The sequence below is a fragment of the Motacilla alba genome, chromosome 4 (assembly GCF_015832195.1).
Source record: "Motacilla alba alba isolate MOTALB_02 chromosome 4, Motacilla_alba_V1.0_pri, whole genome shotgun sequence".
In the NCBI taxonomy this organism is placed as follows: Eukaryota; Metazoa; Chordata; class Aves; order Passeriformes; family Motacillidae; genus Motacilla; species Motacilla alba.
The window spans coordinates 100,929-127,091 of NC_052019.1; the positions used below are offsets into that span (position 1 = coordinate 100,929).

The 26,163-nt window shown below is 58.1% G+C and overlaps 1 protein-coding gene across 7 annotated transcripts in view; it reads right to left on the reverse strand.

Annotated features, from left to right (window-relative positions):
* Positions 1 to 26,163, reverse strand: part of DCTN1 (dynactin subunit 1) — a 63,177-nt gene that overhangs the window by 20,101 nt on the left and 16,913 nt on the right. For 3 of the 7 annotated variants that reach the window (XM_038135385.1, XM_038135381.1, XM_038135382.1), the window contains exons 2-8: positions 24,177 to 24,422; positions 21,511 to 21,589; positions 17,198 to 17,229; positions 15,407 to 15,427; positions 8,381 to 8,398; positions 4,291 to 4,311; positions 615 to 803 (exon numbers count right to left, since the gene is read on the reverse strand). In XM_038135385.1, the coding sequence (XP_037991313.1) occupies positions 615 to 803; positions 4,291 to 4,311; positions 8,381 to 8,398; positions 15,407 to 15,427; positions 17,198 to 17,229; positions 21,511 to 21,589; positions 24,177 to 24,404 (588 nt within the window). In that variant the 5' untranslated portion in view covers positions 24,405 to 24,422. The remainder of the gene's footprint in view (positions 1 to 614; positions 804 to 4,290; positions 4,312 to 8,380; positions 8,399 to 15,406; positions 15,428 to 17,197; positions 17,230 to 21,510; positions 21,590 to 24,176; positions 24,423 to 26,163) is intronic. The other 4 variants (XM_038135387.1, XM_038135386.1, XM_038135383.1 and 1 more) reach the window with 3 other exon arrangements.

Here is a 26,163-nt window from a genome sequence, read left to right on the forward strand (position 1 = left end):
AAAAGTATTTTAAAGATCAAAACGGGGATAACTCAGTCATGATTAAAAATCCCTGAATTTGGGAAATACTGCATCTTTCCAGGTGGGGTTTGCATCCCAAGGGAAGAGGGCCCCCAGTGCATCCCTGCTGGTCCCTCCACCCCAGTTCTCCCAAGTTTGGGAAATCCTGAACCTCTCCAAGGGGTTTTTCCATCCCGAGGCAGGAGGGGCCCCAGCGCATCCCTGCTGGTCCCTCCACCCCAGTTCTCCCATCACCAGTGGGCGCTGCCAACTGGACCCTCTAGATTTAACAGGATCAAGCTCTGACTGGGAGCCTCAACCCTGCCAAACTGCTCCGATGCCACCCGTGTCCCCCAGGGATTTGGGAAGGGATGGAGGTGCACTGGGAATCCTCTTTGGAAGTGACCTCGCAGCCGGGCTGCCTCTGTCCTGGGCAGCTCCTGTGCCAATGCTGCTCCCACAGCCCAGTGACCACCCCCAGGACCTTCCAGGGCATCTCCTCCTCCTCCTCCTCCTCCTCCTCCTCCTCCCAGTGCTGGGTGCTCCTTCCCTCTGCCAGGGACTCGGCTCACCTGGGCACCGCTCAGGGCAGAGCTCACCTGGGCACGGCTCACCTTGGTGGGCGAGGGGACCGGGGGTGCCCCCGGGGAGCCGAGGGAGGGCGTGGGGATGACGGGGGCCACCAGCGGGGTCTGGGCGGGCGTGCCGGGCTCGCTGCTGCTCATCTCCCCGCCGGACGCCGAGGCCGAGCCCGAGGGCCCGGCGGTGCCGCCGGACGCCGATGATGTGGGGGTCCGGGTGGGCTGCAAAACACCAGCACGGGTGAGGGGGAGTCAGGGGGGACATCCCAAGGGATGGTGCTCCCACAGCCTCCCGCCGTGACGCCTCCGGTGACTCCCGGATTCCCATTTCCAGCGGCGTCACTGACTTGTGGCACTGTCGGACCCCCGGGAATTCTGCTCTGGAGGAGCCGGGCTCAGAGAGAATTCATGGATAATCCATTGGGGAAGGACTCCACGGGTTTCCCAGAGAAGCCTCACATCCCTGGAAGTGCCCAAGGCCAGCTTGGAGCACCCTGGGATAGTGGGAGGTGTCCCTGCTGTGGCACTGGATGATGTCCGAGGTCACTCCCAACCCAAACCGTTCCAGGATTCCATTTCCCAGCTTCAGAGGGTGAGACAGCAAAACCTCAGAGCCCACCAAGATGAGAACCCAGTTTTAGGAGAGCAACAAGAAAATCAACAGGGAGCGAGTTGCCAGAGTCCAGTAGGGCCTGGTGCTGCTTCATTAGCACTAATGAGGCTGTAATTAATCAGTGTCTGAGCCCAGGCAGTGGGAAAAGGGGTGAGGGAAGCACCAGGTGCCCACCCCGACTCCCACTGGTCTCCTCATGGACCCTATTTCTGGACCACCCACCTCTGACTGTGTAAATTAAACTTCCTGACTTGATTTTATTTCTAGAAATGGGATTTTTGGTGCCATGAGGGTTCACCAGGTGTGTGGTTTCACCCACAGGCACAGCCGGGAAGGAGAAACATTCACCCTCTGCCCTTATTTTCCCCAAAATGGAGGCAAATCTGAGTTAACTCGACTGCAGCAAGGCCAGCACCCCTAAGATAGGTCCAGCCTGCCCTCCTGAGATGATCCCAGCTCTCCTAGGCACAGAAGACAAGGAATTTCTGGCTTACACCGAGCCCCACGCACTTTCTTTCAGATACTACTCAAAACAAAGATGTTTGTTGTTCCTGGTGCTTTTGGGGTCACAGATCCCCCACAGAGAGCTGAGTTAGATGGGATATTGGGAAGGAATTCCAGTCTGTGAGGGCAGGGGAGCCCTGGCACAGGTTGCCCAGAGAAGCTGTAGCTGCCACACCCCTGGAAGTGTCCAAGGCCAGGTTGGATGGGGCTTGGAGCCACCAGGGGCAGTGGGAGCTGTTCCTGGGTGGAACTGGATGGGCTTTAAGGTCCCTTCCAAGCCAACCTATTCCATGATTCCAGGATCCCAACTCCACCTCCCTGCCCCAAGGCCAGGTTGGATGGGGCTTGGAGCCACCAGGGGTAGTGGGAGCTGTTCCTGGGTGGAGCTGGATGGGCTTTAGGTCCCTTCCAAGCCAACCTATTCCATGATTCCAGGATCCCAACTCCACCTCCCTGCCCAGTGCAGGTGTGAGGCCAAAGGAGCAGGAGGTCCCACGGGACATCCCTGCAAGGACATCAACAGGAACCATCCAAAGCCAGGGAATGGAGGAATCCCAGAGCCCTGGGGCTGATGGAATCCACCCCTGCCCGGGCCGAGGTGCTGGAAGCACCTGCTGAAGATGGAGCCCTCCCTGCAGGAGAGTTCTCCACCTCCAAACTCAATCTTTAAGGATTTCTCTCCCACATTTCCTTCCTTCAAGACACAAGTCCCTTCCCAAGGTGAATGCTGCTGGCTGGAGCAGCCCCTGAGGGCCGGCTGGGACCACACAGCCCTGACACCTCAGGCTCTCTCAGATTCCACTCAGATCCCATTCAGATCCCACCTCAGGCTCTCTCAGATCCCACTCAGATCCCACCTCAGGCTCTCTCAGATCCCACTCAGATCCCACCTCAGGCTCTCTGAGATCCCATTCAGATCCCACCTCAGGCTCTCTCAGGCCCCACTCAGATCCCACCTCAGGCTCTCTCAGATCCCACTCAGATCCCACCTCAGGCTCTCTCAGGCCCCACTCAGATCCCACCTCAGGCTCTCTCAGGCCCCACTCAGATCCCACCTCAGGCTCTCTCAGGCCCCACTCAGATCCCAGTGATCTGATCTCTCAGATCCCACTCAGATCCTACTCAGATCCCAAATCCCAGCACAAACGGGGCCAGTCAGGGAGCAGCAACCCCCACAGGGACCCCCTGGCACAGCCCGGGCACTGCCACATGGATTTCACACTGCTCCATCCTGGGAGAGGGTCCCCAAGGATCTGAAGCTGCTCCAGAGGAGTCCATCACCACCGTGAGCTCCTCTGGGCTCTGCACAATGAGGTGGAAGGACAACGGTGGGGTTGGGAACCAAGAGGTCGTGTTTGAGTGGGGTTGGCCACCAGTGGATCATATTTGAGTTGGCATCCACAAGAATGGCCATGTTTGAGTGAGGTTGGCACCCAACGGACCATGTTTGAGTGGGGTTGGCACCCAATGGACCATGTTTGAGTGGGGTTGGCCACCAGTGGATCATGTTTGAGTGGGGTTGGCCACCAGTGGGCCATATTTGGGTGTGGCTGGCACCCAATGGATTGTGTTTGACTGGGGTTGGTATCAAATGCATTCTTTTTGTGGTGGGGTTGGCACCCAACGGATCATGTTTGAGTGGGACTGGCAAAGAATGGATTGTTTGAGTGGGGCTGGCACTCAACGAGTTGTGTTCGAGTGGGGTTGGCACCCGAAGGATCATGTTTGAGTTGGCATCCACAAGAATGGCCACGTTTGAGTGGGGTTGGAGATGAATGGATCATGTTTGGGTGGTGTTGGCACCCAACAGCTCATGTTTGGGTGGGGTTAGCAATGAATGGATCATGTTTGAATGGTGCTGGCAACCAATGGATCGTTTTGGGTGGGATTGGGAACCAATGGATTGTGTTTGGGTGGGATTGGGAACCAATGGATTGTGTTTGAGTGGGGTTGGCACCCAATGAGTCGTGTTTGAGCAGGGTTGGCACCCAACAGCTCATGTTTGGGTGAGGTTGGCAATGAATGGATCATGTTTGAATGGTGTTGGCAACCAATGGATCGTGTTTGGGTGGGGTTGGCACCCAACAGCTCATGTTTGGGTGGGATTGGTACCTAATGTGCCATGCTTGAGATGGGGTTGGCATCCAATGGATTGTGTTTGAGTGATGCTGGCACCCAGTGGCCCGTGTTTGAGTGACACTGGCACCCAATGGCCCGTGTTTGAGTGGGGCTGGCACCCAATGGCCATGTTTGAGTGGGGTGGGCACCCAATGGATCCTGTCTGCGGTGCTGCTGGCACCCAAGGGCCATGTTTGAGTGGGGCTGGCACCCAATGGCCATGTTTGAGTGGGGTGGGCACCCAATGGATCCTGTCTGCGGTGCTGCGGCACCCAAGGGCCATGTTTGAGTGGGGCTGGCACCCAATGCCCGTGTTTGAGTGGGGCTGGCACCCAATGGATCCTGTCTGCGGTGCCATTGGCACCGGGTGACCCGTGCTTGTGGCAGGGTTGACACCCAGTGCTTTGAGTGGCGCTGGCACCCACGGGGCCATCGGTGCCCCCCGCGCTCGGTGCCCCCACCGTGGCTGCTCACCTTGGGTCGGCGGGCGGTGCTCTGGAGGGCAGCGGGAGCGGAAGCAGAGAGGACAGACAGTCACACAGGGACAGAGGAGCAGAGAACAGCCGGCGGCGGCCGGAGCGGCAGAGCAGGGAAAGGAGACAAAAGACAGCACGGCATCGTTAGTGTGCCTGGCATCGTCAGCGTGCCCACGGGCACCGGGTGCGTGCGGTGTCGTTAGCCTGGGGGCTCGTTAACCCCGCTCCAAGGGCTGCTCTGGGTGGGACCCACGGGCAGAGATCCCATGGGATCCCCTGGCACAGCTCCCATGGGACCACGGGAGCAGAGCCCAGAGCCAGCACAGCCCTTGGTCACCCCCAAGCCCAGTCCCCGCCCCTGCTAGTGTGGGGACAGAGTTGGGGACAGAGGGCACATCCTGAACCCCCATCCCGACCCCACGGATACCCCAGGGCGGATCCACCCTGTATTTCCAAGGAATTTTGGTCTTCAGAGCAAAGCCTGGTTCAGGCTGGCTGGGTATTCCAGGCTCCATGGGCACGGGGGGGTTTGACCTCCCACGCCTTTCCCAGAGACCCCCGGAGTAGGAGATAGAAAGGATTTAATCTTTAACATGAGTCTCCTCCTCTCCTCATGCCTCTGGTTATCCAAAAGGCCCAGAGCACCCCGGACCAGCTGCCCCAGAGCCCCCAGGCTCTGCTTTGTTTAACCAAAAATTCCAGGGACACCACAGAGCTGATCCCACACTCCCAACTTTTCCTTTCATGGCTGGAATTAAATCATCCATGATTTTGGGGCAGGACCCCCTCCCACACCCCTCCATGCACATGCAGCAGCTCCCAGCAGCTCAGGGAGGGGAGGCCACAGGACCCAGCCTGGAACAGAGACAAATATGAAATTATTTAGTGTTTTTCCCTTTAAAAACAATCCCGAATGGATGGAAAAGGAGGAGTGACCAGGCTGGTCCTGGGGGGCAGCGGGTGGGCATTGGGAACATCTGTCCAGCTGCAGCCTCGGAGCACTTCCACACTCTCCCTCATTTCTGATTCCATGACCTAATCCCAGCTGGGAATAAACAGGAGCAGAACAGATGGATAATGGCAGTGCCACATGATCCCAGGTCCAGGATGGGGACACGAGGCACACGGAGCCCACCAGGGACCAGCAGCTCCAGCTGATCTCCAACACGGCCGTGTTCCCTCCTGAGGCCTCAGGAACCTCGGAGCTCTATCTCCCTATTTTCAATATCAGCCTGGATGTGTTTGCACTTCCAAACTTCCCATCACCTCTGGCACTGCTTCAGCTAAATCCTGCTCCGCTCACTTCCAGCCTATTCCCATGTCAGTCCCGAGGAAAGACATTCCCATCTTCCACGACATCTCCAGAGTGACCACATTCGTCAGGAAAATGGAATTGCAGCAGCAAAAGTTCCAGACCCTCAGGTGAAACCCTCAGGATGCCCTTCAGGAGCTCTCCAGCATCTTCCCAAAGTCCGAGTAAGCAACATGGAGCAGCAACAAAAATCTGGGAAACACTTGGAAAATGCCTTCTTCAGGAATTCCACAGGTGGAGATGTCCCCACTCCCTGCCACGCACGTGGGGGGACTCGGGAGTGGGGCAGGGCTGGGGGGGGTCCCACACCGACCACAGAGTCCTTGGACATGGAGCAATGTCACCTGAGACCACTGAGTCCTGTCCTGGGGGACACCAAATCCTTCCCTGGGGGACACTGAGCCTTTTCCTGGATGGGGGACACTGATCCCTGTCCCAGGAGACACCGAGCCTTGTCCTGGGGGACACCAAGCCCTGAACTGGGGGACACTGAGCCTTTTCCTGGATGGGGGACACCGATCCCTGTCCCAGGAGACACCGAGCCTTGTCCTGGGGGACACCAAATCCTTCCCTGGGGGACACTGAGCCTTGTCCTGGCCATGGGGTGGGGGACACCAACTCAAACCCTGACTCAAACCACACCAAACCCTAAAAACAGGGAGAAGCCTCCTGGTAACCATCCCTAAAGCCATGTGGAATGACAGGGAATAATCCTGCTTTGTGCATCCTCCGGAGTTCTGGTCCCCTCCATGTGATGACCACTGGAAGTTGGAGCTCCAAGACCCCCAGGATCCGTGGCAAAGGGATGCTCTGGGATGCTCCAGCTGCTCTCTCCATCAGGAATGGGGGATGGCCGGGCTGCCCTCCATGGTGGCACCATCTGTCCCCAGCCAGTCATCCCTGGGCTCTGGAAAAGTGGGTGACCAGGATGGGACGTGGATTTTCCGGTGTCCGGCATGGTGCCAGCACTGGGAACAGAGGCTCCAGCCCCACCTGGACCCTGCTGGATGCTCCAACCCCCTGGTGGGGATGGATGGATGGGGATGGATGTTCCACTGGAGGTTCTGGGCTCTGCTGTGTAATGCTGCTGCATCAATATTTGATGAATTACAAAACCTCTGCTCCCAGGGGAGCGCTGGGGGCTCCGAACCGGCGCGCTCCGAGATGGACTCGGCTTCTGGCAGCAGGAACTCGGGAAAAATCCTCCTGGATACCAAGGACTGACTGTGGTGGGGTCAGCACTGCCTGCTGAACGTGGGGTCCCACAAGTCCCTCCTGATTTGGTCCCGCTCCAGGTGCGGGAATCCCGATCCAGGCAGGAGCGGCGAGTGCTGGGTGGATGAGCAGGAATGTGTGAATGTCACCTTCCAGCGGGCAGGACAGGGGAGGTGTCACTGGAGCCTTCTCCTGGATTAAGTTTCAAGGCTTCAAGTCTGAACTTCACTGTGGCTGCTGCTGTGGAGGATTCCCAGAGTTTCCAGGAGGATTCCGACTGGCAGCAGCTCCTGAGTGGGGCAGGCAGTGATGCCCAGGCACTGATCCGGTGCTGGTCCATGCTGATGCCATCCCACTCCATTCCCAGGCATTTGGCCCCTCGGAGGCACCTCCCCTCTGCTGGAGCTGAGTCTCAGCCCCTGGCTGAGCCCCTCAGGGTGTGGCTCCCTGGCACTGCTGGGAATTCTGCATTTTAAACACGCAGCAGCACCCAGCAGGTGCCCGGTGTCGCAGGTGTGATTCCAGGGGCGAGGAGAGGAGCAACAGGAAAAGCAGGATGGAATCCAGGCGTGGGGCTGAGCACCAGCAGCCCCCACTCCCCCCTCCAACGGGGCAGAGGGAAAGCAGCATCCGTGAAACTTTCCATGGGGAAGAGGATTAACAGGGACACGTGACGAGGAGCGTTGGTGTCTGAGCTCGGGGAGGTGCAGGTGTAAATCACGAGCATTTACTGCCAGGTACTGGCCTGGCTGGCCCAGCTGGGGTCTATTCCCTGCCATCAGCCAGAAATTCCCAGGATTTCTCTTTAAGCTGAGCAGTGACATCGTGGTTACACTAAAAATAAACATATAGGCCAGTGCCCGCGCTGTCACCTGCGGGAATGGCAGCCTGGCAGGGACTCGGGCACCGCCAGCCTCTGGGAATGCCAAAGGCTGAACCCAACAGCGTGGCTGGCAGGAAAACCAGGATTGTGGGCACGCAGCTTCCCCAGGGTGGGCACGGGTGGCACTGGAAGCAGGGATGGCACCGGCAGCAGGAACAGCACTGACACTCTCAGGCTGTGGGGACTCTCAGCAGCAGGGATGGCACTGGCACCCCTGGAGCGGGGATGGCACCAGCCGTGGGGAACAGGGACAGCAGCAGGGATGGCACTGGCACCCCTGGAGTGGGGATGGCACCAGCCGTGGGGAACAGGGACAGCAGCAGGGATGGCACTGGCACCCCTGGAGCGGGGATGGCACCAGCAGCGGGGACAACACAGGCAGCAGGGACACCACTGACACCCCCAGGCAGAGGGGACGGCATCGGCAGCGGGGACAGGGCCCCGGCAGAGCCGCAGAGCCGCTGCATTGGCCGGGTGACACGGAGAGGGGACTCCGGGAGCTCGGAAGGCAAAGCCAGCCATGAACCGATGCTCACCCACCGCCCCCCTCCTCCCCGAGCCCGTCACGCTCCCAATTACAGCCCGGCAGCATCAACACGGGAAAAACGGGGGGCAACCAGCGAGGAGGCGGCCGGGAAGCGGGGATGCGATGCCGGGGGATGCGGGCGCGGACCGTACCTTGCGTGTGGCCGGGGCCTGCCTCATCGTCGCGCAGGGACGGCCGGAGCGGGAGGAGACGGAGCAGCGGGTCAGTCAGCACGGCCGGGCACGGCAAATGGCCGCGGCCGCCGCCGGCCGCTCGCCGCGTCCTGCCCGGGGGCTCGGCGGGGGCTCAGGGGGTCCGGGGCAGCCCCCCCCGGGCCGCGGCCGCTCGTCCCCGCTCCGCCGGTGGCTCCAACCACCGCCCCGGCGGCTCATGACATCACCGCGGAGGGGCCGCACCGCCGGGCGCTGCACCGAGCCGGGCGCCGTGCGGATGAGGATGGGGATGAGGATGGTGCGGATGTGATGCTGCGCTCGGGGAGGGGACGGGGGGGTTCTCGGCGGCTCAGAGCGTCCCCCGGGTGCCACCGCGATGCTCCGCGGTGCAGGCGGCTCCGGGGCTGCGCTCGGTATCCCCGCGGTGCCCGCAGCCCAACCCGCCCCGCGCCGGCGGCTGCGAGCGCCGGGCAAATCCCCCGGGAGCCGACAGACGGACGGAGCGGAGCCCGGATGGACAGATGGACGGCGCCGAGCCCGGAGGGATGGACAGATGGACACGGGGATCATCTTGCCGCGCTGGCATCCAGCGCCAGCTCCGCACCTCCGGCCCACGCGGGCGGATCGAGGGAGCTCAGGGCAGCCCGGCACGGCTGAGGGTGCGGAGAGACCCCCCCGGGCCTCGGAGAGCCCCTGCCCCAAAATCCCCGCCCTAAAAATGCCACTCAGGGTGGCGTCCTGAGCCTCGCTGCCCTGCCAGGACCGTTCCCACAATTCCTGCCCGGCATTCCCGTTGTCCCCGGACAAGAACTCTGCTGGGAACCCGCAGGATGTCACCAAGCACCGTCTCCAAACTCTCCGTGAAGCCATGTCCTGCCCCACGGAGTGCTGGAGGGCAGGAGAGCAGCTCCCTTTCCATGCACAGATCTGGAATCCCATCTCTGACACGATATCATATTATGTAATGCAAACAGACTCATCCAGCTCCCATTCCAACTGCGTTGTTTTCCAAAATTCCCACACCGTGAGGGGAGAGGAGCTCAGGGTGCCTCGGGCTCGCCTGCACATCCAACCCTCAACACACAGAGGGAATTCTACCTCCAGTATTTCCAGTCCCTCAGCACAATCCTGCCAATCTCCTGGAAAAAAGCATTTAAAGGCCTCTTTGGCATTCCCGGGAAGCAGCCCCTCGAGGGTGTCATACTGGGGACATCCTGTGTCCAACTGATCCGTGCTGGGATCTGATTCCTGGAAAACCCCTGGATCAGGAAATCGGGGGTGGGGGAAGTGTCCAAGGCCAGGCTGGATGGAGCTTGGAACAGCCTGGGATAGTGGGAGGTGTCCTTGCCCGTGGCAAGGGATGGAACTGGATGGGCTTTAAGGTCCCTTCCAATCCAAACCATTCCATAATTCTGAAGCCACTCTGCTCTGGAGTCAGGATTGCTGGGAATGTTCCCCTGGAGAAGAGAAGGCTACAGGGAGAGCTCAGAGCCTTAAAGGGGCTCCAGGAGAGCTGCAGAGGGACTGGGGACAAGGGACAGAGGGACAGGAGCCAGGGAATGGCTGCCACTGGGAAAGGGGAGATTGGGCTGGGATCTTGGCAAGGAATTCCTGGCTGGGCTGGAATTCCCAGATTTCCTGTGGCTGCCCCTGGATCCCTGGCAGTGCCCAAGGCCAGGCTGGACACTGGGCTTGGAGCCACCTGGGGCAGTGGGAGGTGTCCATGGATGGGTTTAAGGTCCCCTCTAACCCAGCCCATTCCAGGATCCGCTCTCCTGCAGCTCCCTCTGGCTGCTGGCAGGCGCTGGGGGCAGGGGCGCATTCCCAAGGGACGTTTTTTGGGAGCTGGAATTGCATCTCTGAACAAAGAAACCCCGAGCTCCACCAGCCTCAGCACCACAATCCCCTTCAGGAGCCGGAGCTGACTCAGGCCCAGCTTTTGGGATCGTTCAAATCCATTCCAACGCTCCAACAGAATCTCCCTCCCATTCCCACCAGCCCTGGCCCGAAACAGGAGCCCCTTTGGAAGCATTTCCAGATGAAATCATCCCAGATCTGTGGCTTTAAGCCCCTGAATGATGCCAGTGTCCATCTCCGGAGGAGCCACGTGCAGGCTCACACGGATTTAAGTTTAAGATAATTATGGGTATTAGGGCTGCTCTAATGAACCAGCTCCTCTCCTCACACACAGCTCTGCTCCCTAAATCCGGAATATATCAACTCTTCCCACACAAAGATCCAATAAATGCAGCAGCAGGGAGAAAATGCAATTTAACCCGCGGGAAATGGTGTCGGGTGCTTTGGGCTGTCCCTGAAACTCCTCAGGGATGGGTAAGGGAGGTTTTTTATCCCAAATCCATGAGAAGGAGCTTGGGGCACCACCACAGACGGGAGAATTCCTGGCTCTAGGGGGGTTGGAGAGGAGACGCCAGGGTTAACTCCAGCTCTTTTCCATGGAGCCACCCGTTTGCAGCACCAGATGCTGCTCAGCTCCTGGCCCCAGAGGGTGACATCGAAACAATCCCCACAGACTGCCTTGGGGACACAAAGAGCCACCACGGGGGTGTCACCCGGCCCGAGGAACAGCCTGGAAAATCAGCCCTGGGCTCATCAGGCCCTGCCACGGGACAGGTTTGGGCAGCCAGGGCGAGGTGGGCTTCTGGGGTTGGCAGGATTATCCCTCCTTTAAAGGATTAACGGGGCTTGGGGTGGCCCCTCTGCGCTCAACAGAACAGCTGGGACCTGCTCCGGGCTGGAACGGGCCAGCTGCTCCTGCACAGACACCGGGATAATACCGGGATAACACCGGGATAACACCCAGACACTGACCCGGCTGCTCCAGCATGGAGACCGGGATAACACCAGGATAACACCGGGATAACAACCGGAGACTGACCCAGCTGCTCCTGCACGGACACCGGGATAACACCGGGATAAATCCAGAATAACACCGGGATAACACCCAGACACTGACCTGGCTGCTCCTGCATGGAGACCGGGATAACACCGGGATAACACCCAGACACTGACCCGGCTGCTCCTGCATGGAGACCGGGATAACACCGGGATAACACCCAGACACTGACCCAGCAGCTCCTGCATGGAGACCGGGATAACACCAGGATAACACCCAGACACTGACCCGGCTGCTCCAGCATGGAGACCGGGATAACACTGGGATAACACCAGGATAACAACCGGACACTGACCCGGCTGCTCCTGCATGGAGACCGGGATAACACCGGGATAAATCCAGAATAACACCGGGGTAACACCCAGACACTGACCCGGCTGCTCCTGCACGGAGACCGGGATAACACCGGGATAACACCCAGACACTGACCTGGCTGCTCCTGCATGGAGACTGGGATAACACCGGGATAACACCCAGACACTGACCCGGCTGCTCCTGCATGGAGACCGGGATAACACTGGGATAACACCGGGATAAAACCAGGACACTGACCCGGCTGCTCCTGCATGGAGACCGGGATAACACCGGGATAAATCCAGAATAACACCGGGGTAACACCCAGACACTGACCTGGCTGCTCCTGCATGGAGACCGGGATAACACCGGGATAACACCCAGACACTGACCTGGCTGCTCCTGCACGGAGCTGGGATAACACCGGGATAACAACCGGACACTGACCCGGCTGCTCCTGCACGGACACCGGGATAACACCAGGATAACACCGGGATAACACTCAGACACTGACCCAGCTGCTTCTGTATGGAGACTGGGATAACACCAGGATAACAACTGGACATTGACCTGGCCACTCCTGCATGGAGACCAGGATAACACTGGGATAACACCGGGATAACAACTGGACATTGATCTGGCCACTCCTGCATGGAGACCGGGATAACACCAGGATAACACCGGGATAACAACTGGACATTGACCTGGCCACTCCTGCATGGAGACCGGGATAACACCAGGATAACACCAGGATAACACCGGGATAACACCCAGACACTGACCCAGGCACTGACGGGTCACCTTGGGATGGGACGGGATGGGACGGGAGCAGGTGCCCAGCAGAGGGCCCAGCCCCAGGACACACCACGGGAATCCAGCCCTGGCACACGGAATGCCGCTGGGAGGATTAAAGAACAGGGATGTCACTGCAGAGGGACAAACCCGATCCATGCCAGATCCCAGGATAAACCGGCTGCAGCAGCAGCAGGGGACAGGTGACCTGAGGTGGCAGGACAGGATTTAACAGCAGGGTCACAGCACCAGCCCATGCCACCTGTGGATGTGGCACTTGGGGACACGGCCTCGGCAGTGCCAGGGGACAGCTGGACTCAGTGGTCTCAGAGGCTTTTCCAACCTCAATATTCCACAGCTCCACGATCCCTGACTGGGTCAGACCCTGGCAGCTCTCCTGACGCCCCCGAGCGAGGCAGAGCTTCTGCTGGAGCCTTTCCCTGCATCCCTGCTCCCATCACAGCCCTGCCACCTCCGTGTCCCTGGGAGGTGACATCCGTGACCCGGTGTCACCCAGCACTGCAGCAGGAGAAGGGACTGGCCTGTCACCACCACAGACACATTGTCCTGGGGAGGAAGACAGCACAACCTGTTTCATCCCAAAAATGACCTGGGAATGACCCTTTTCCTGCTCTTTAGCCGGATTTTGGGGTCCTTCCCAGCCAGCCTGGCCCAGGACAGAGGCCAGCACCTCCTGAGGACAGCGTGGACCTCCTGCTCCAAGGAGGACACCCAACAGTGTCCCAGCCAAGGGACAGGACCGCCAGTGTCCTGCAGCCCCTGCTCCGAGCCCTGGGAACAGCAGGACCCAAAGGCCACCGAGGCCACAGCATTCCCAAATCCACGGAAAACAGGGAAGGAGCAGAGCAGGGGGAGAGGCCCATCTGGCAGCAGCTCTGCACACGATTACAGTCTATATTTGACACACAGGAGCTGCTGTAATCTCCGGAACGAGGATTTACTCGCTAATTACTCTCATTATCCAGGTGCCACCCCCCGCTGGCACATCCCTGTGTGGGGGCAGGGGGGGCTCTCAGGGACATGAAGGGCTGGAAAGGTTGAATTGTGAGGGGACAGCAGGGCCTGGCATGGGGCTGTCCCTCACCGGGGATGTCCCTGTGTGAGGTGTGCCTGTGCAGCCAGGATGAGGGGCAGGACAGTGACAGTGACAGATCCCCAGGACAGTGACAGATCCAGATCCCCAGGACAGTGACTGTCACAGATCCCCAGGACAGTGACAGTGACAATGACAGATCCCCAGGACAATGACAGTGCCAGATCCCCAGGACAGTGACAGTGACATATCCAGATCCCCAGGACAGTGACTGTCACAGGTCCCCAGGACAGTGACTATCACACCCCCAAGATCTCCAGGACAGTGACAGATCCAGATCCCCAGGACAGTGACAGTGACAGATCCATGATCCCCAGGACAGTGACAGTGACAGATCTGGGATCCCCAGGACAGTGACAGATCCGGGATCCCCAGGACAGTGACAGTCACAGATCCCCAGGACAGTGACAGTGACAGTGACAGATCCAGATCCCCAGGACAGTGACAGTCACAGCCCCAGATCCCCAGGACAGTGACTGTCACAGATCCCCAGGACAGTGACAAATCCAGATCCCCAGGACAGTGACTGTCACACCCCCAGATCCCCAGGACAGTGACAGATCCAGATCCCCAGGACAGTGACTGTCACACCCCCAGATCCCCAGGACAGTGACAGATCCGGGATCCCCAGGACAGTGACAGATCTGGAATCCCCAGGACAGTGCCAGTCACACCCCCAAGATCCCCATGGCAGTGACAGATCCGGGATCCCCAGGACAGTGACAGTCACACCCCCGTGATCCTAATCCCAGCCGCAGCTCCGAGCAGACAGCAGGGACACAGCGGGGACACGGAGCGGCTGCAAAGCCACCAGAACAAGGACAGGGAAGGTAGAACCCAACATTCCAAACAGGAATTCCATCCCAGCAGAGCCCCTTGGAGCTGGCAGGACCACGATGAGGGATCCACACAGCCCCCGAAGCCTCGGGGACATGCAGACACCTGGATCTGGGGGACACAAGGAGGGGACACAAGGAGGGGACACTTGGGGGCAGGTGCTCCCGGCCTCTCTCCAGAGGCTCTCGGCAGACTCCACACTGCTCCTCTCCTCTGGACTTCCCATGGACAAACAGAGCTCTTTGGATCATTTTTCCACCCAAAAAATCGACACAGAAGCAGCTGGAAAGCAAATCTGGACCAAAGGGTGCACAGGTAACAGCTCCCTCCCCTCTCCCACGGCTCCAGTGCTCACCTTGGCTTCTCTCTTGGCAAAATTCCCAAGAGGGGGAAAAAAAATCCCAAATTTCCTGCAGGGAATGATGATTTGGTGTCCCTGCCTGCGGTGGGGGTGTGGAGTGAGATGGGCTTTAATGTCCATCCCAACCCAAACCATTCTGGGATTCTTTGCCAAGACCTTTGGAGTTTCAGCTCATCCTTGCACCAATGATTTTTGCCTCCAGTACTTGTCACAAACCAGGTGGGTCTGAGTGTCCCCAAGAGGAGCCAGAGCCCAGGGACATGACAGCCCTGAGAAGGTGTCACTTGTCCCCGAGTCACCGGAGGGTTTAGGGCTTATAAAAATATCTGTGAGGGAACGGCCTCAGGCTGTGCCAGGGGAGATTCGGGTCGGATAGCGGGAAAATTCCTTCATGGAAAGAGCTGGAAAACACTGGAAGAGGCTGCCCAGAGCAGGGGGACAGTCCCCATTCCAGGGGGAGCTCCCCATCCCTGCAGATGTGACACTTGGGGACACCGTCAGCCTCGGAGGCTTTTCCCACCCAAACATTCCGGGATTCCACGGTGATGTGACACCACCCTCAGCCATGTCCCCTCCCCGGCTGGGAGCACATGCAGGGACAGCCATGCAGCGCTGGGATGGAGCGGGATGGGGACAGTGAGGGTGACGATGGCCCCGGCATGCGGCCGCGCGCGGGGAAGGGACAAACAGCACCTTCTTGGGCTTCGCTCCGCGCTGCGTGAGGAGGGAACAGAAGGAGTGTTAGACAGGCCTGGAGGCTCTCCTAGGAACCCCCTCCAGGCTGCAGGAAAGGCAGGAGGGCAAACAGAATCAGGGAAATTGGAGTAAATTAAGGAGAAAACAGCCCTGGAGTCACCCCCTTGCTCTGGAGTCACCTCCTGCCACCCCCGCCCAGCATGGAGAATTTGGGGAGGCGGGACACGGGCAAAGGGGAAGGAATCATTTCATGGTGCAAAGACAGGGTAAAGGGATTGGGGGGCCAGGATCTCCCAGGATGCAGAGGAAGAGGATGTGAGGACAAGGGGGAATGGGTTTGGGAAGGAGTTCCTCCCTGTGAAGGTGAGGAGGGGCTGGGATGGAATTCCCAGATTTGCTGGGGATGCCCCTGGATCCCTGGAAGTGTCCAAGGCCAGGCTGGATGGGGCTTAGAGCTACCTGGGATAGTGGAAAATGTCCCTGGATGGGCTTTAAGGTCCCTCCCACCCCAAACCATTCGAGAATTCCATGACAAACCAGCAGGGATGCCCTGGACCACAGCTGCTCATGGAGCAGCACCTCCTGTCCTGACCCCTTCTCCACAGCACAAAAAAATTCCAAGAACAATCCCCATTCCCTGATTTCAAGAACGTTGAGGTTTTCTAAATATTCTCTTTGTCTTCTAATGAATTCCAGGGTGGAATTAAACCAGGAGCATCAGGCAGGAAGCACATGGAGCACAGGCTCCAGCAGTGCCAGGGGTTGAGGCATTACACCCCACACAGCAGGAAAAGCCAAAAAAACCTTCCCAAATCCCTCTAACACAGGGCAGGGAATCCACTTCCATCCTCCCCCCTGGCTGGAGCTCACATTCCCCAGGATCTGAGCCCAGTGGACCCCCAGGTGCTGCTCCATCCCCACAGCCAGCATCCAGCTCCACAGCGGGGTGGGGAGCAGAATTCCCACTCCTGGGAATTATCCAGAATGGCAGGGCAGGAGGCTGGGCTCCAGTGTGCCCCAAGCCAGCCCCACAGGTGCCACAGAGGCCCCTTGTCCCACATTTCCTTTCCCACACTGCCCACATCCCAGTTGGGCCAGTTCATCCCCATGGAAAATCCGATTTCTACCCCGAAACACACAAACCCCCCCAGTGTCCCCAGGACCAGCCAGCTCCAGCCCTGGTCCCAGGAGCGGTGACCTGGGCAGTGCTGGGGGAACAGCTGATGGCCTCAGAGAGTTTTTCCAGCCTCAGCATTCCCTAATTCCTCACTGCCCCACACCTGTATGGTCATTCCCAAGGACAGGAACCCGCTCCAGATTCCCATTCCTTAGGAAATATCCCTCACATTTGGGTACAACACGTCCCTATCCGTGTCCCAGGAGCCTCTGGAGCTCCTGGATGAAGCCCCTGGATCCCTGGAAGTGCCCAAGGCCAGGATGGATGGGGCTTGGAGCACCCTGGGATAAGTGGAAGGTGTCCCTACTCATGGCAGGAACTGAGGGGCTTTGAGGTCCTTTCCAGGATTCCAGGAGGGGTCAGGGTTTGGAGGAAGCAGCCAGGGAACGCTGCTGAACTCAGGTCAAAATGTGTGACACGGGATAATCCCCCAGGAACCCAGTGATTCCTGGCCACTGGCTGAAAATGACATTTTTTTACACCTCGTTTCCCATGGGTTTTAGGAGAAATTCCCTTTTCCGTGGGCATTTTATCCCACAAAAGCGTGTCCGTATGCTCTTCCCCAAGGGATGAAAACCTCTCAGAGGTGACAAAGGGCCGGGGTCACTCACCAGTTTGCTGGCCTTGGTGGCATCGAGGGAATCTGCGGAGAGAGCAGAAACAGAGCCGTGAGCCTGAGGGACACCCCTGTCCCCATCCCAGTGTCCCTGCAGCCAGAGGGCACCCAGCAGGGGGACAGGAGAATTTTGGGAAGTGGGAGTGAAGCAGAGCCAGGCTCTGGCAGGAAATGGTGGCACGGTGGGGTGTGGGTTTGGGGGGACAGGGAATTCCTTATGGCAGCTGCTGGTTGAGGAAGGCAAACCCTTGGATACAGCCCAGGATTGGGGCAGTTCCACTGCTCTCCTTGGGCTGAATCCCTGGATTTCACGGATTCCTGAGCTGGCACAGGCTGCTCAGGGGCTGGCAGAGTCACCGTCGCCAGGAGGGTTGAAATCCATGTGTGTGTGTGGGTGTGGCACTTGGGGACACAGAATCATGGAATGGCTTGGGTGGGAAGGGACCTTAAATCCCATCAGCCCCACCTCGTGCCATGGGCAGGGACACCTCCCACTGTCCCAGGTGGCTCCAGGGACACTGCCAGGGATCCAGGGGCAGCCACAGCTTCTCTGGGCACCCTCTGCCAGGGCCTCCCCACCCTCACAGGGAGGAATTCCTTCCCAATCTCCCACCCAAAGCTCCCCTTTTCCAGTGGGAAGCCATTCCCTGTGTCCCATCCCTCCCTGGCAGGTGTGCCTGCATTGCCACCCTGGCCCAGGTGTCACCAGCAGCTCCCCCACGTGTCCCCTGCTGCGCTGGCTCCAGGGCAGAGCCATCCCTGCACCTCCCACTGCAGTGCTGCTGCAGCAGCTGCTGTTTCCAGGGAAACCCTTGGCAGGCAGCCACACCCCAGCCCTGCATCCCTGACAGCATCATCCCACAGCCCGGCTCCTCCTGCTCTGGCATCAGGGGGCTGGAACCAGTGTCTGTCTGTCCCAAGCCAGTGTCCATCGTGTCCAGGGAAGGGGCCGGAGCTCCAGGAGCAGCTGAGGGAGCTGGGAAGGGGCTCAGCCTGGAGAAAAGGGGATCAGGGGGAAACTTCTGGCTCTGCAGAACTCCCTGAACTCCTGGAGCCAGGAGCTGGGATCTGGTCCTATGGAACAGGGACAGGAGGAGAGGGAACGGCCTCAGGCTGGGCCAGGTTGGATATTGGGAAAATTCCTTCTTGGAAAGGGCTGTGCAGCCCTGGCAGGGGTGGAGTGCCCATCCCGGGGGGGGTTTACCAGCCCTGTGCATGTGGCACCTGGGGACACGGGCAGTGGTGGCCTGGGCAATCTGGGGGTGTCCCAGGGCTTTCCCAGCCTAAATGATTCCATGATTCTACTGCAGCATCCAAAGCAGAGAGCAAGGAAGGGTCCAATCCGTTTTTCTGAGCTAATTTTACCTCCTATTTCCTTGGAGAGGAGAAATCCCACCCACAACCGACACCCGGCAGCTCCAGCCCGCCCCGATCCGTTTAATCCCGATGCCAGAAACGCTTCCCACGGGGAGCTCCCGGCTTGGCACACGGAGCCCGGGGAGCAGCCAAGGCAGGAAGCTGGCAGAGCCCCTTCCGGCAGCTCCCGGGATCCTGCAGCGCCCGGGGAAAACATTCCCGACAAAGCAGAGCTCAGAGGGAGGGAGGGAAGCCTGGCCGGGCCCACAGCCAGGCACGGCGGATGTGGGAAACCGGGGAGGAATGCTCAGAGGAGGCGGGAAGGGATCCCTGCCCCCGGGGGGAACCGGGCACGGCAAGGGGCTGCACACAGGGAGGCTCCAGTTCCACTGGGATGTGCAATTCCACCGGCTCAGAGTGCTCCAGTGCCCACTGGGAAATATTCCCCGATTTCCCCTTCCTTCAGGAAGGATTCCCCACCTTTCCAGGAAGGATTCCCACCTTTCCAGGAAGGATTCCCAACCCCTCCAAGAGAGATTTCCTTCTCTCCAGGAAGAATTTCCCATCCACCTGGGAAGGACTTCCCAGCTCTGCAGGAGGGGTTTCCCATCTCTCCAGAAAGGATTCCCACTCCTCCAAGAGAGATCTCCATTCTCTCCTGGAAGGATCCCACTCCTCCTAGAGAGATTTTCCCTTCTCTACAGGAAGAATTTCCCATCCCACCTGGGAAGGACTTCCCAGCTCTGCAGGAGGGATTTCCAATCTCTCCAAGGATTCCCAACCCCTCCAGGAGAAATTTCACACCTTTCCAGGAAGGATTCCCACTCCTCCAAGGGAGATTTCCTTTCTCTCCAGGAAGGATTCCCAACCCCTCCAAGACAGATTTCCCTCTCTCCAGGAAGGATTTCCCATCCCACCTGGGAAGGACTTCCCAGCTCTGCAGGAGGGATTTCTCATTTCTTCAGGAAGGATTCCCACTCCTCCAGGAGAGATTTCCTGTCTTTCCAGGAAGGATTCCCACTCCTCCAAGGGAGATTTCCAATCTCACCAAGAAGGATTCCAACTCCTGCAAGGAAGATTTCCATTCTCTCCTGGAAGGATTCCCAACCCCTCCAAGAGAGATTTCCCCTCTCTCCAGGAAGGATTCCCACTCCTACAATAGAGATTTCCTTCTCTACAGGAAGGATTTCCCATCTCACCTGGGAAGGACTTCCCAGCTCTGCAGGAGGGATTTCCAATCTCTCCAAGGATTCCCAACCCCTCCAGGAGAAATTTCACACCTTTCCAGGAAGGATTCCCACTCCTCCAAGAGAGATTTCCATTCTGTCCTGGAAGGATCCCACTCCTCCTAGAGAGATTTTCCCTTCTCTACAGGAAGAATTTCCCATTCCACCTGGGAAGGACTTCCCACCTCTGCAGGAGGGATTTCCATTCTCTCCAGGAAGGATTCCCACTCCTCCAGGAGAGATTTCCTTTCTCTCCAGGAAGGATTCCCACTCCTCCAAGACAGATTTCCCCCTCTACAGGAAGGATTTCCCATCCACCTGGGAAGGACTTCCCACCTCTGCAGGAGGGATTTCCATTCTCTCCAGGAAGGATTCCCACTCCTCCAAGGAAGATTTCCCATTTATTAAGGAAGATTTCCCATCCCACCTGGGAAGGATTTCCCACTCCTCCAAGGAAGATTTTCCCTTCTCTCCTGGAAGGATCCCACTCCTCCTAGAAAGATTTTCCCTTCTCTACAGGAAGGATTTCCCATTCCACCTGGGAAGGACTTCCCAGCTCTGCAGGAGGACTTTCCCCTCTCTCCAGGAAGGATTCCCACTCCTCCAGGAGAGATTTCCTGTCTTTCCAGGAAGGATTCCCACTCCTCCAAGGAAGGTTTCCTTTCTCTCCTGGAAGGATTCCCAATCCCTCCAGGAGAGATCCCCCCTCTCTACAGGAAGAATTTCCCATCCCACCTGGGAAGGACTTCCCAGCTCTGCAGGAGGACTTTCCCCTCTCTCCAGGAAGGATTCCCAACCCCTCCAAGAGAGATTTCCCCCTCTACAGGAAGGATTTCCCATCTCACCTGGGAAGGACTTCCCAGCTCTGCAGGAGGGATTTCCAATCTCTCCAAGGATTCCCAACCCCTCCAGGAGAAATTTCACACCTTTCCAGGAAGGATTCCCACTCCTCCAAGAGAGATTTCCAATCTCACCAGGAAAGATTTTCCCATTCCACCTGGGAAGGACTTCCCACTCCTCCAAGGGAGATTTCCATTCTCTCCAGGAAGAATTCCCACCCCTCCAAGACAGATTTCCCTCTCTCCAGGAAGGATTTCCCATCCCACCTGGGAAGGACTACCCAGCTCTGCAGGAGGGATTTCCATTCTCTCCAGGAAGGATTCCCACTCCTCCAAGGAAGATTTCCCATTTATTCAGGAAGATTTCCCATCCCACCTGGGAAGGACTTCCCACTCCTCCAAGGAAGATTTCCTTTCTCTCCAGGAACGATTCCCAACCCCTCCAGGAGAGATTTCCTGTCTTTCCAGGAAGGATTCCCATCCTCCAAGGGAGATTTCCAATCTGACCAGGAAAGATTTCCCATCCCACCTGGGAAGGACTTCCCACTCCTCCTAGAGAGATTTCCATTCTCTCCTGGAAGAATTCCCACTCCTCCAGGAGAGATTTCCTGTCTTTCCAGGAAGGATTCCCACTCCTCCAATTCAGATTTCCAAACTCTCCAGGAAGGATTTCTCATCTCTCCAGGAAGGTTTCCCACTCCTCCATGAGACATTTTCCATTTTTTTTCAGGAAGGATTTCCACGCCTCCAGGAGGGATTTCACGCTCCTCCAGGAGGGATTCCCCATCCCCTTCAGGAATAATTTCCCATCCCCTCCACCAAGGATTCCCACCTCTCTGGGAAGGATTTCCCACCTCTCTGGGAAGGATTTCCCAGCTGGATCATACCTCTCTTAGGGACCTTCATGGCAGCAGATTCCGGGGTTTCTGGGGATGTTGTGTCCGCTCCATCCTCAAACACCTGGATCTGGAAAAAACACAACGACCATCCTTGCCCAAAATTCCCAAACAGGGAGAGCAGGGAACAGATCCCTCTGGGAGTGGGTTCAGCAGAGCAGATCCCATGGTTTTGGCAGGGATTTTTAATTTCATCGTTCTGGCTTTGCCCTCAGTGTTCTGAAAACAGCCACACACTCCTTATTTTCATTGGGAACACGGAATATTCACACAGGCAATGAGGAACAACAAGGCTCTGGATTTGACAGCCTGGAACGTCCGTACCAGATTCGGGGATTTTTCTTTTGAACTATTTTTAGGTGCATTTTTGCTGGATAAACATGGAAAATGAGGTTGGGAGGGATTAGATCCCTGGGAGAGAAGCAGATCAGCACCTCCCAGATTGTTCCTGCAGGAATTTGCTGGATCCATCACACCTCCCACCTGCGAGCTCAGCTGAAAAATCAAAATAACCTGGGAAGCTGTCAGACAGGAATTCCATTTTGGGAAGATTCCTGACACCAGGAATAATGAAATTTGAATTAAAAGCCACAAAGAGACCAAGGAAAAGATGATGCCAAGGAAATCATGACACCTACAGCCATGAGGGCTGGGAATTCTGAGTGGTCTGGGGGTTTCCCAGCAGGTACAGCCTAGGAGGGAATTCCAGAGCTGCTGGAGAGGCTGGGGACAGGGACGGAGCGGGGCTGGATCTGGGGTGACACTGGGAACTGCCACCACAGACTGGGCACATGGTGGCCATCGAGCTCCTCTGCCAAAGGCAGCTCCAGGCGATGCCAAAATCAGGGATTGCCACACACCACAAAAGGAACAGCTTGGAATTGCCAGCCTGGGGAGAATCAGGGAATCCTGGAATGGCTTGGGTAGGAAAGGACCTTAAATCCCACCCAGAGCCACCCCTGCCATGGACAGGGACACCTCCCGCTGTCCCAGGCTGCTCCTGTCCCTGTCCCTGTCCCTCGGGCACTGCCAGGGCTGGGGATGCACCCAGCCCCACCCAGAGCCCTGTGCCAGCACCCTCTGCCCCTCCTGCCCCTGCCGAGGGGAGCCAGGGCTGGGGTCCCCCCTGTGCCCTGGGGGACACCGGGGACCCTCCCTGTGCCCCGGGGTGGCTCAGGACCCGCTCTGGACCTGCTGGGGCAGCCCTGCAGCCACGGCTTTGCCCTGGGACTGAGGTTTGGGGGATTTGGGGGCTGTTGGTCCCTCCCGCTTCCCGTCTCTGCTCCGGGTGTCCCCATCCCGTCCCAGCTCTGGAGTTTGGGGCGGGGGTTGAGCAGCACTCGCTGCACACCCGGCCCAGAGGGCGAGGTGACAAAAAAGGGGAACGGCTTCCCGCGGGACAAGGGGAGATTTGGGTGGGATTTTGGGAAGGAATTCCTGGCTGGGAGGGTGAGGAGGGGCTGGGCTGGAATTCCCAGATTTGCCGTGGTTGCCCCTGGATTTCTGGGAGTTTCCAAGGCCAGGCTGGATTGGAGCAGCCTGGGACAGTGGAAGTGTCCCTGACTGTCAGGGGGTGGCACTGGGTGGGCTTTGGGGTCCCTCCTGGTCCTGCAGACCCAAACTTTTCCCTGTAAATCCCTCCAAGCCTCTCCCAGCTGGCAGGAGATGCCGAGAGACATGGCCAAAGGAGCCAGGTCCATGTGTCCAGTTTTAATGTGGGGAACTGGGAGTGGGCTGGAATTCCATTTGGGAAATCCCACGGTGGTCCCAGGAGAGCAGCAGAGCTCCATCCAGCAGCGTTTGGGCTGGGTAAGAACATGAAAAGCTTCCTGGTGAGTTTGCCTCCAGCTCTGGTGGGTTCAGCTCTCTGTGTTCATCCCATTATTTAAAGGATGGGGTAATTTTCCCTCCAGCTGAAGCAGTGAATGGCTGGACTCCTCCTAAAGGTGTTTTCCAACCTGTGATCCCTAGGATCTCTCCTGGATGAGCCATGCTGCAGCCTCTGACCATGCATGATCCAATGGTCCTTCCAATGGATGGGACAGCAGATGCTGGGTGGACCCCAGCACCTAAATGCCCTCATTTCGTGCTCAGCTTCCCTCTGCCACCCAATCCCAAGGTCCTGGCAATGAGAGGCCACGTGGTGGGACACAAACCAGCCCCTTTGTGTCAGGGAGGGGACAGGAGCTGGCTGGGACGCAGGGGCTCTGGTGTCCTTGGAAGGTGACCCAGGAGTCCACCTGGAGGATGTTTGCTCTGGAGGGAGCTCCTGGCAGCAAACCTCAGCAGCCACACCCACACCGTGTGCTTTATCTCCTTCCAGGTAAACACAATTTAATTAAAATTCCTCGCATAAACACAATTCAATTAAAATTCCTCGCATCTGCTTCCAGGTAAACATCTGAGATCGATCCCAAACTCCAAGTGGCAAGTACAGGGCTGGGCAGCAGAATGGAACAACTGGGATTTCACCCCGCTGCTTTCATTGCAGGACCTCAAGATCTGTGCAGAGGGTGAGACTCCACCCGAGTCTGGAGCGTGCTGTTCCCTCCTCCGTGAGAGACGGGGAATCCCAAAACCCCCGGGGCTGTTCCCCTGTATTTAACAGCCTCGCCACCATCCCAGCACCCCAGAATCCCGGGATGCCACCCACCCACCTGGGACTGCCTGACGAAGATGCCGTGGTTCTCCTCGCAGGTGAAGTATTTCCTGCCCTGCACCGTGCCGTCGTTCTTGCCCTTGGCCTCGTCCAGGATGACCCCGACCCACTTGCCGGTGGCGAACAGGGTGGCCCCCACGTAGGCCACGGTGCCGCGGTGGCCCTTGCCGATGACCTCCACGCGGGAGCCCACCTTGAGGGGCTTGCTGCCGCCCTCAGCGCTCATCCTGGCCGTGCTGGAGGCCTGGCAACAGGGGAGAGGGTGTGTCAGAAAGGTGGGATGGACACGAGGGTGGGTATGGGGATGGGTCGTCGTCCTCCGGCCCCGCTCGCCTCTTTTCTTTCGGGTAATTCCTTCTGATCCCCAAGAGGAGCCACAAACCATGGCACAGCCTGTTTCCATCCTCACAGGGAGGAATCCCTTCCCAAAATCCCACCCATCCCTGCCCTCTGGCAGTGGGAAACCATTCCCCCTTGTCCTCACACCCTCTTCCTGTGCATCCTGGGAGATCACAGAATCACAGAATTCCCAGGTTGGAAGAGACCTTTAAGATCATCGAGTCCAACCCATGTTCCAAGACTCAAATAGATCATGGCACCCAGTGCCACATCCAGGCTTTTTCAAACACATCCAGGGATGGTGACTCCACCACCTCCCTGGGCAGATGATTCCAGTGTTTGCCCACTCTTCCTGTGAAAAGCTTCCTCCTCAATTCCAGCCTGGATCTCCCTTGGCGCAGCCTGAGACTGCGTCCTCTTGTTCTGTCAAGATCCTGGCCCCCCGATCCCTTTACCCTGTCTTTGCACCATGGAATGATTCCTTCCCCTTTGCCCACGTCCTGCCTCCCCAGTTTCTGAGCAAGGGCTCACAAATCTGATTTTTTCCCCCTTTTATAACATTTTTATAAGCCTTGAGGAGAAAAAGCCACGAGAGCAGCGCAGTCAGGGGGCCTGAGCCAGCTCATGCTCCATCTTTTCCCATTTTATCAGCATTCCCATGGGCTTCCAGCCTGGGAATTCCGTGCCCAGGAGCAGTCATTGTCCCATCCCTTCATGCTGTTGGGATCTGGTGGCCCCCTTGGTGCTCCTGGCACTCCCCTGTGGGTATCCCAGCTTGGAATGTGGCTGGGAAAGCCCAGCAGCTCCCAGGTGGGATTGTCATTGTCCACGAGAGAGGAAACGGCCCCAGGTTGTGCCAGGGGAGGTTCAGATGGGAAAATTCCTCCTGGGAAGGGCTCTCCACCCCTGGAGGGATTTAAAACCTCAACAATTCCATGTCATCGACACGACAGCCATGTTTCTATTCCAGCAGGCACCAGGACAGTCCGAGTGTGACATCCTGGGGTGTCCCTGGGTTCAGGGGGGGTCACGCAGGTGATCAGTGCTCTTGGAGCAGCAATGAGCTGATGGATGTGAGCAACTCCATGGGTGCTGGAGAGCCTCAGGATTATTGAAATCCCAGGGAAATTTGTTGGGATCTACACCCAGCACCTCCTGCTCTGCAATCAGCCTGAGCAAAGCAGGTTAATCGTGGAATTCCGGAATGGTTTGGGATGGAAGGGACCTCAAATCCCAACAATTCCACCCCTTGCCATGTGCAGGGACAGCTTCCACTGTCCCAGGCTGCTCCCAGCCCTGTCCAGCCTGGCCTTGGACACTGCCAGGGATCCAGGGGCAGCCACAGCTTCTCTGGGCACCTCAGAGAGAAGGATTCCTTCCCAAAATCCCACCCAAATCTCCCCTTTCCCAGTGGGAAGCCATTCCCTGTGTCCTGTCACTCCAAGCCCCTCTCCAGATCTGCTGGAGACCCTCAGAACCCCGACTGAAACCTTTCCATCCCCGAGGGGACACAGATGTTTCCTGTCCTGCTCAGCTCCATCCTCCCACTCATCCCAACCTCCCAACAATCCCCAAAACCAGTTTGGCATTTCCCCCGTCCCAGGTGTCCCCGGTTCTGGCCATTGTGCAGAAATGTGGAATTTTGG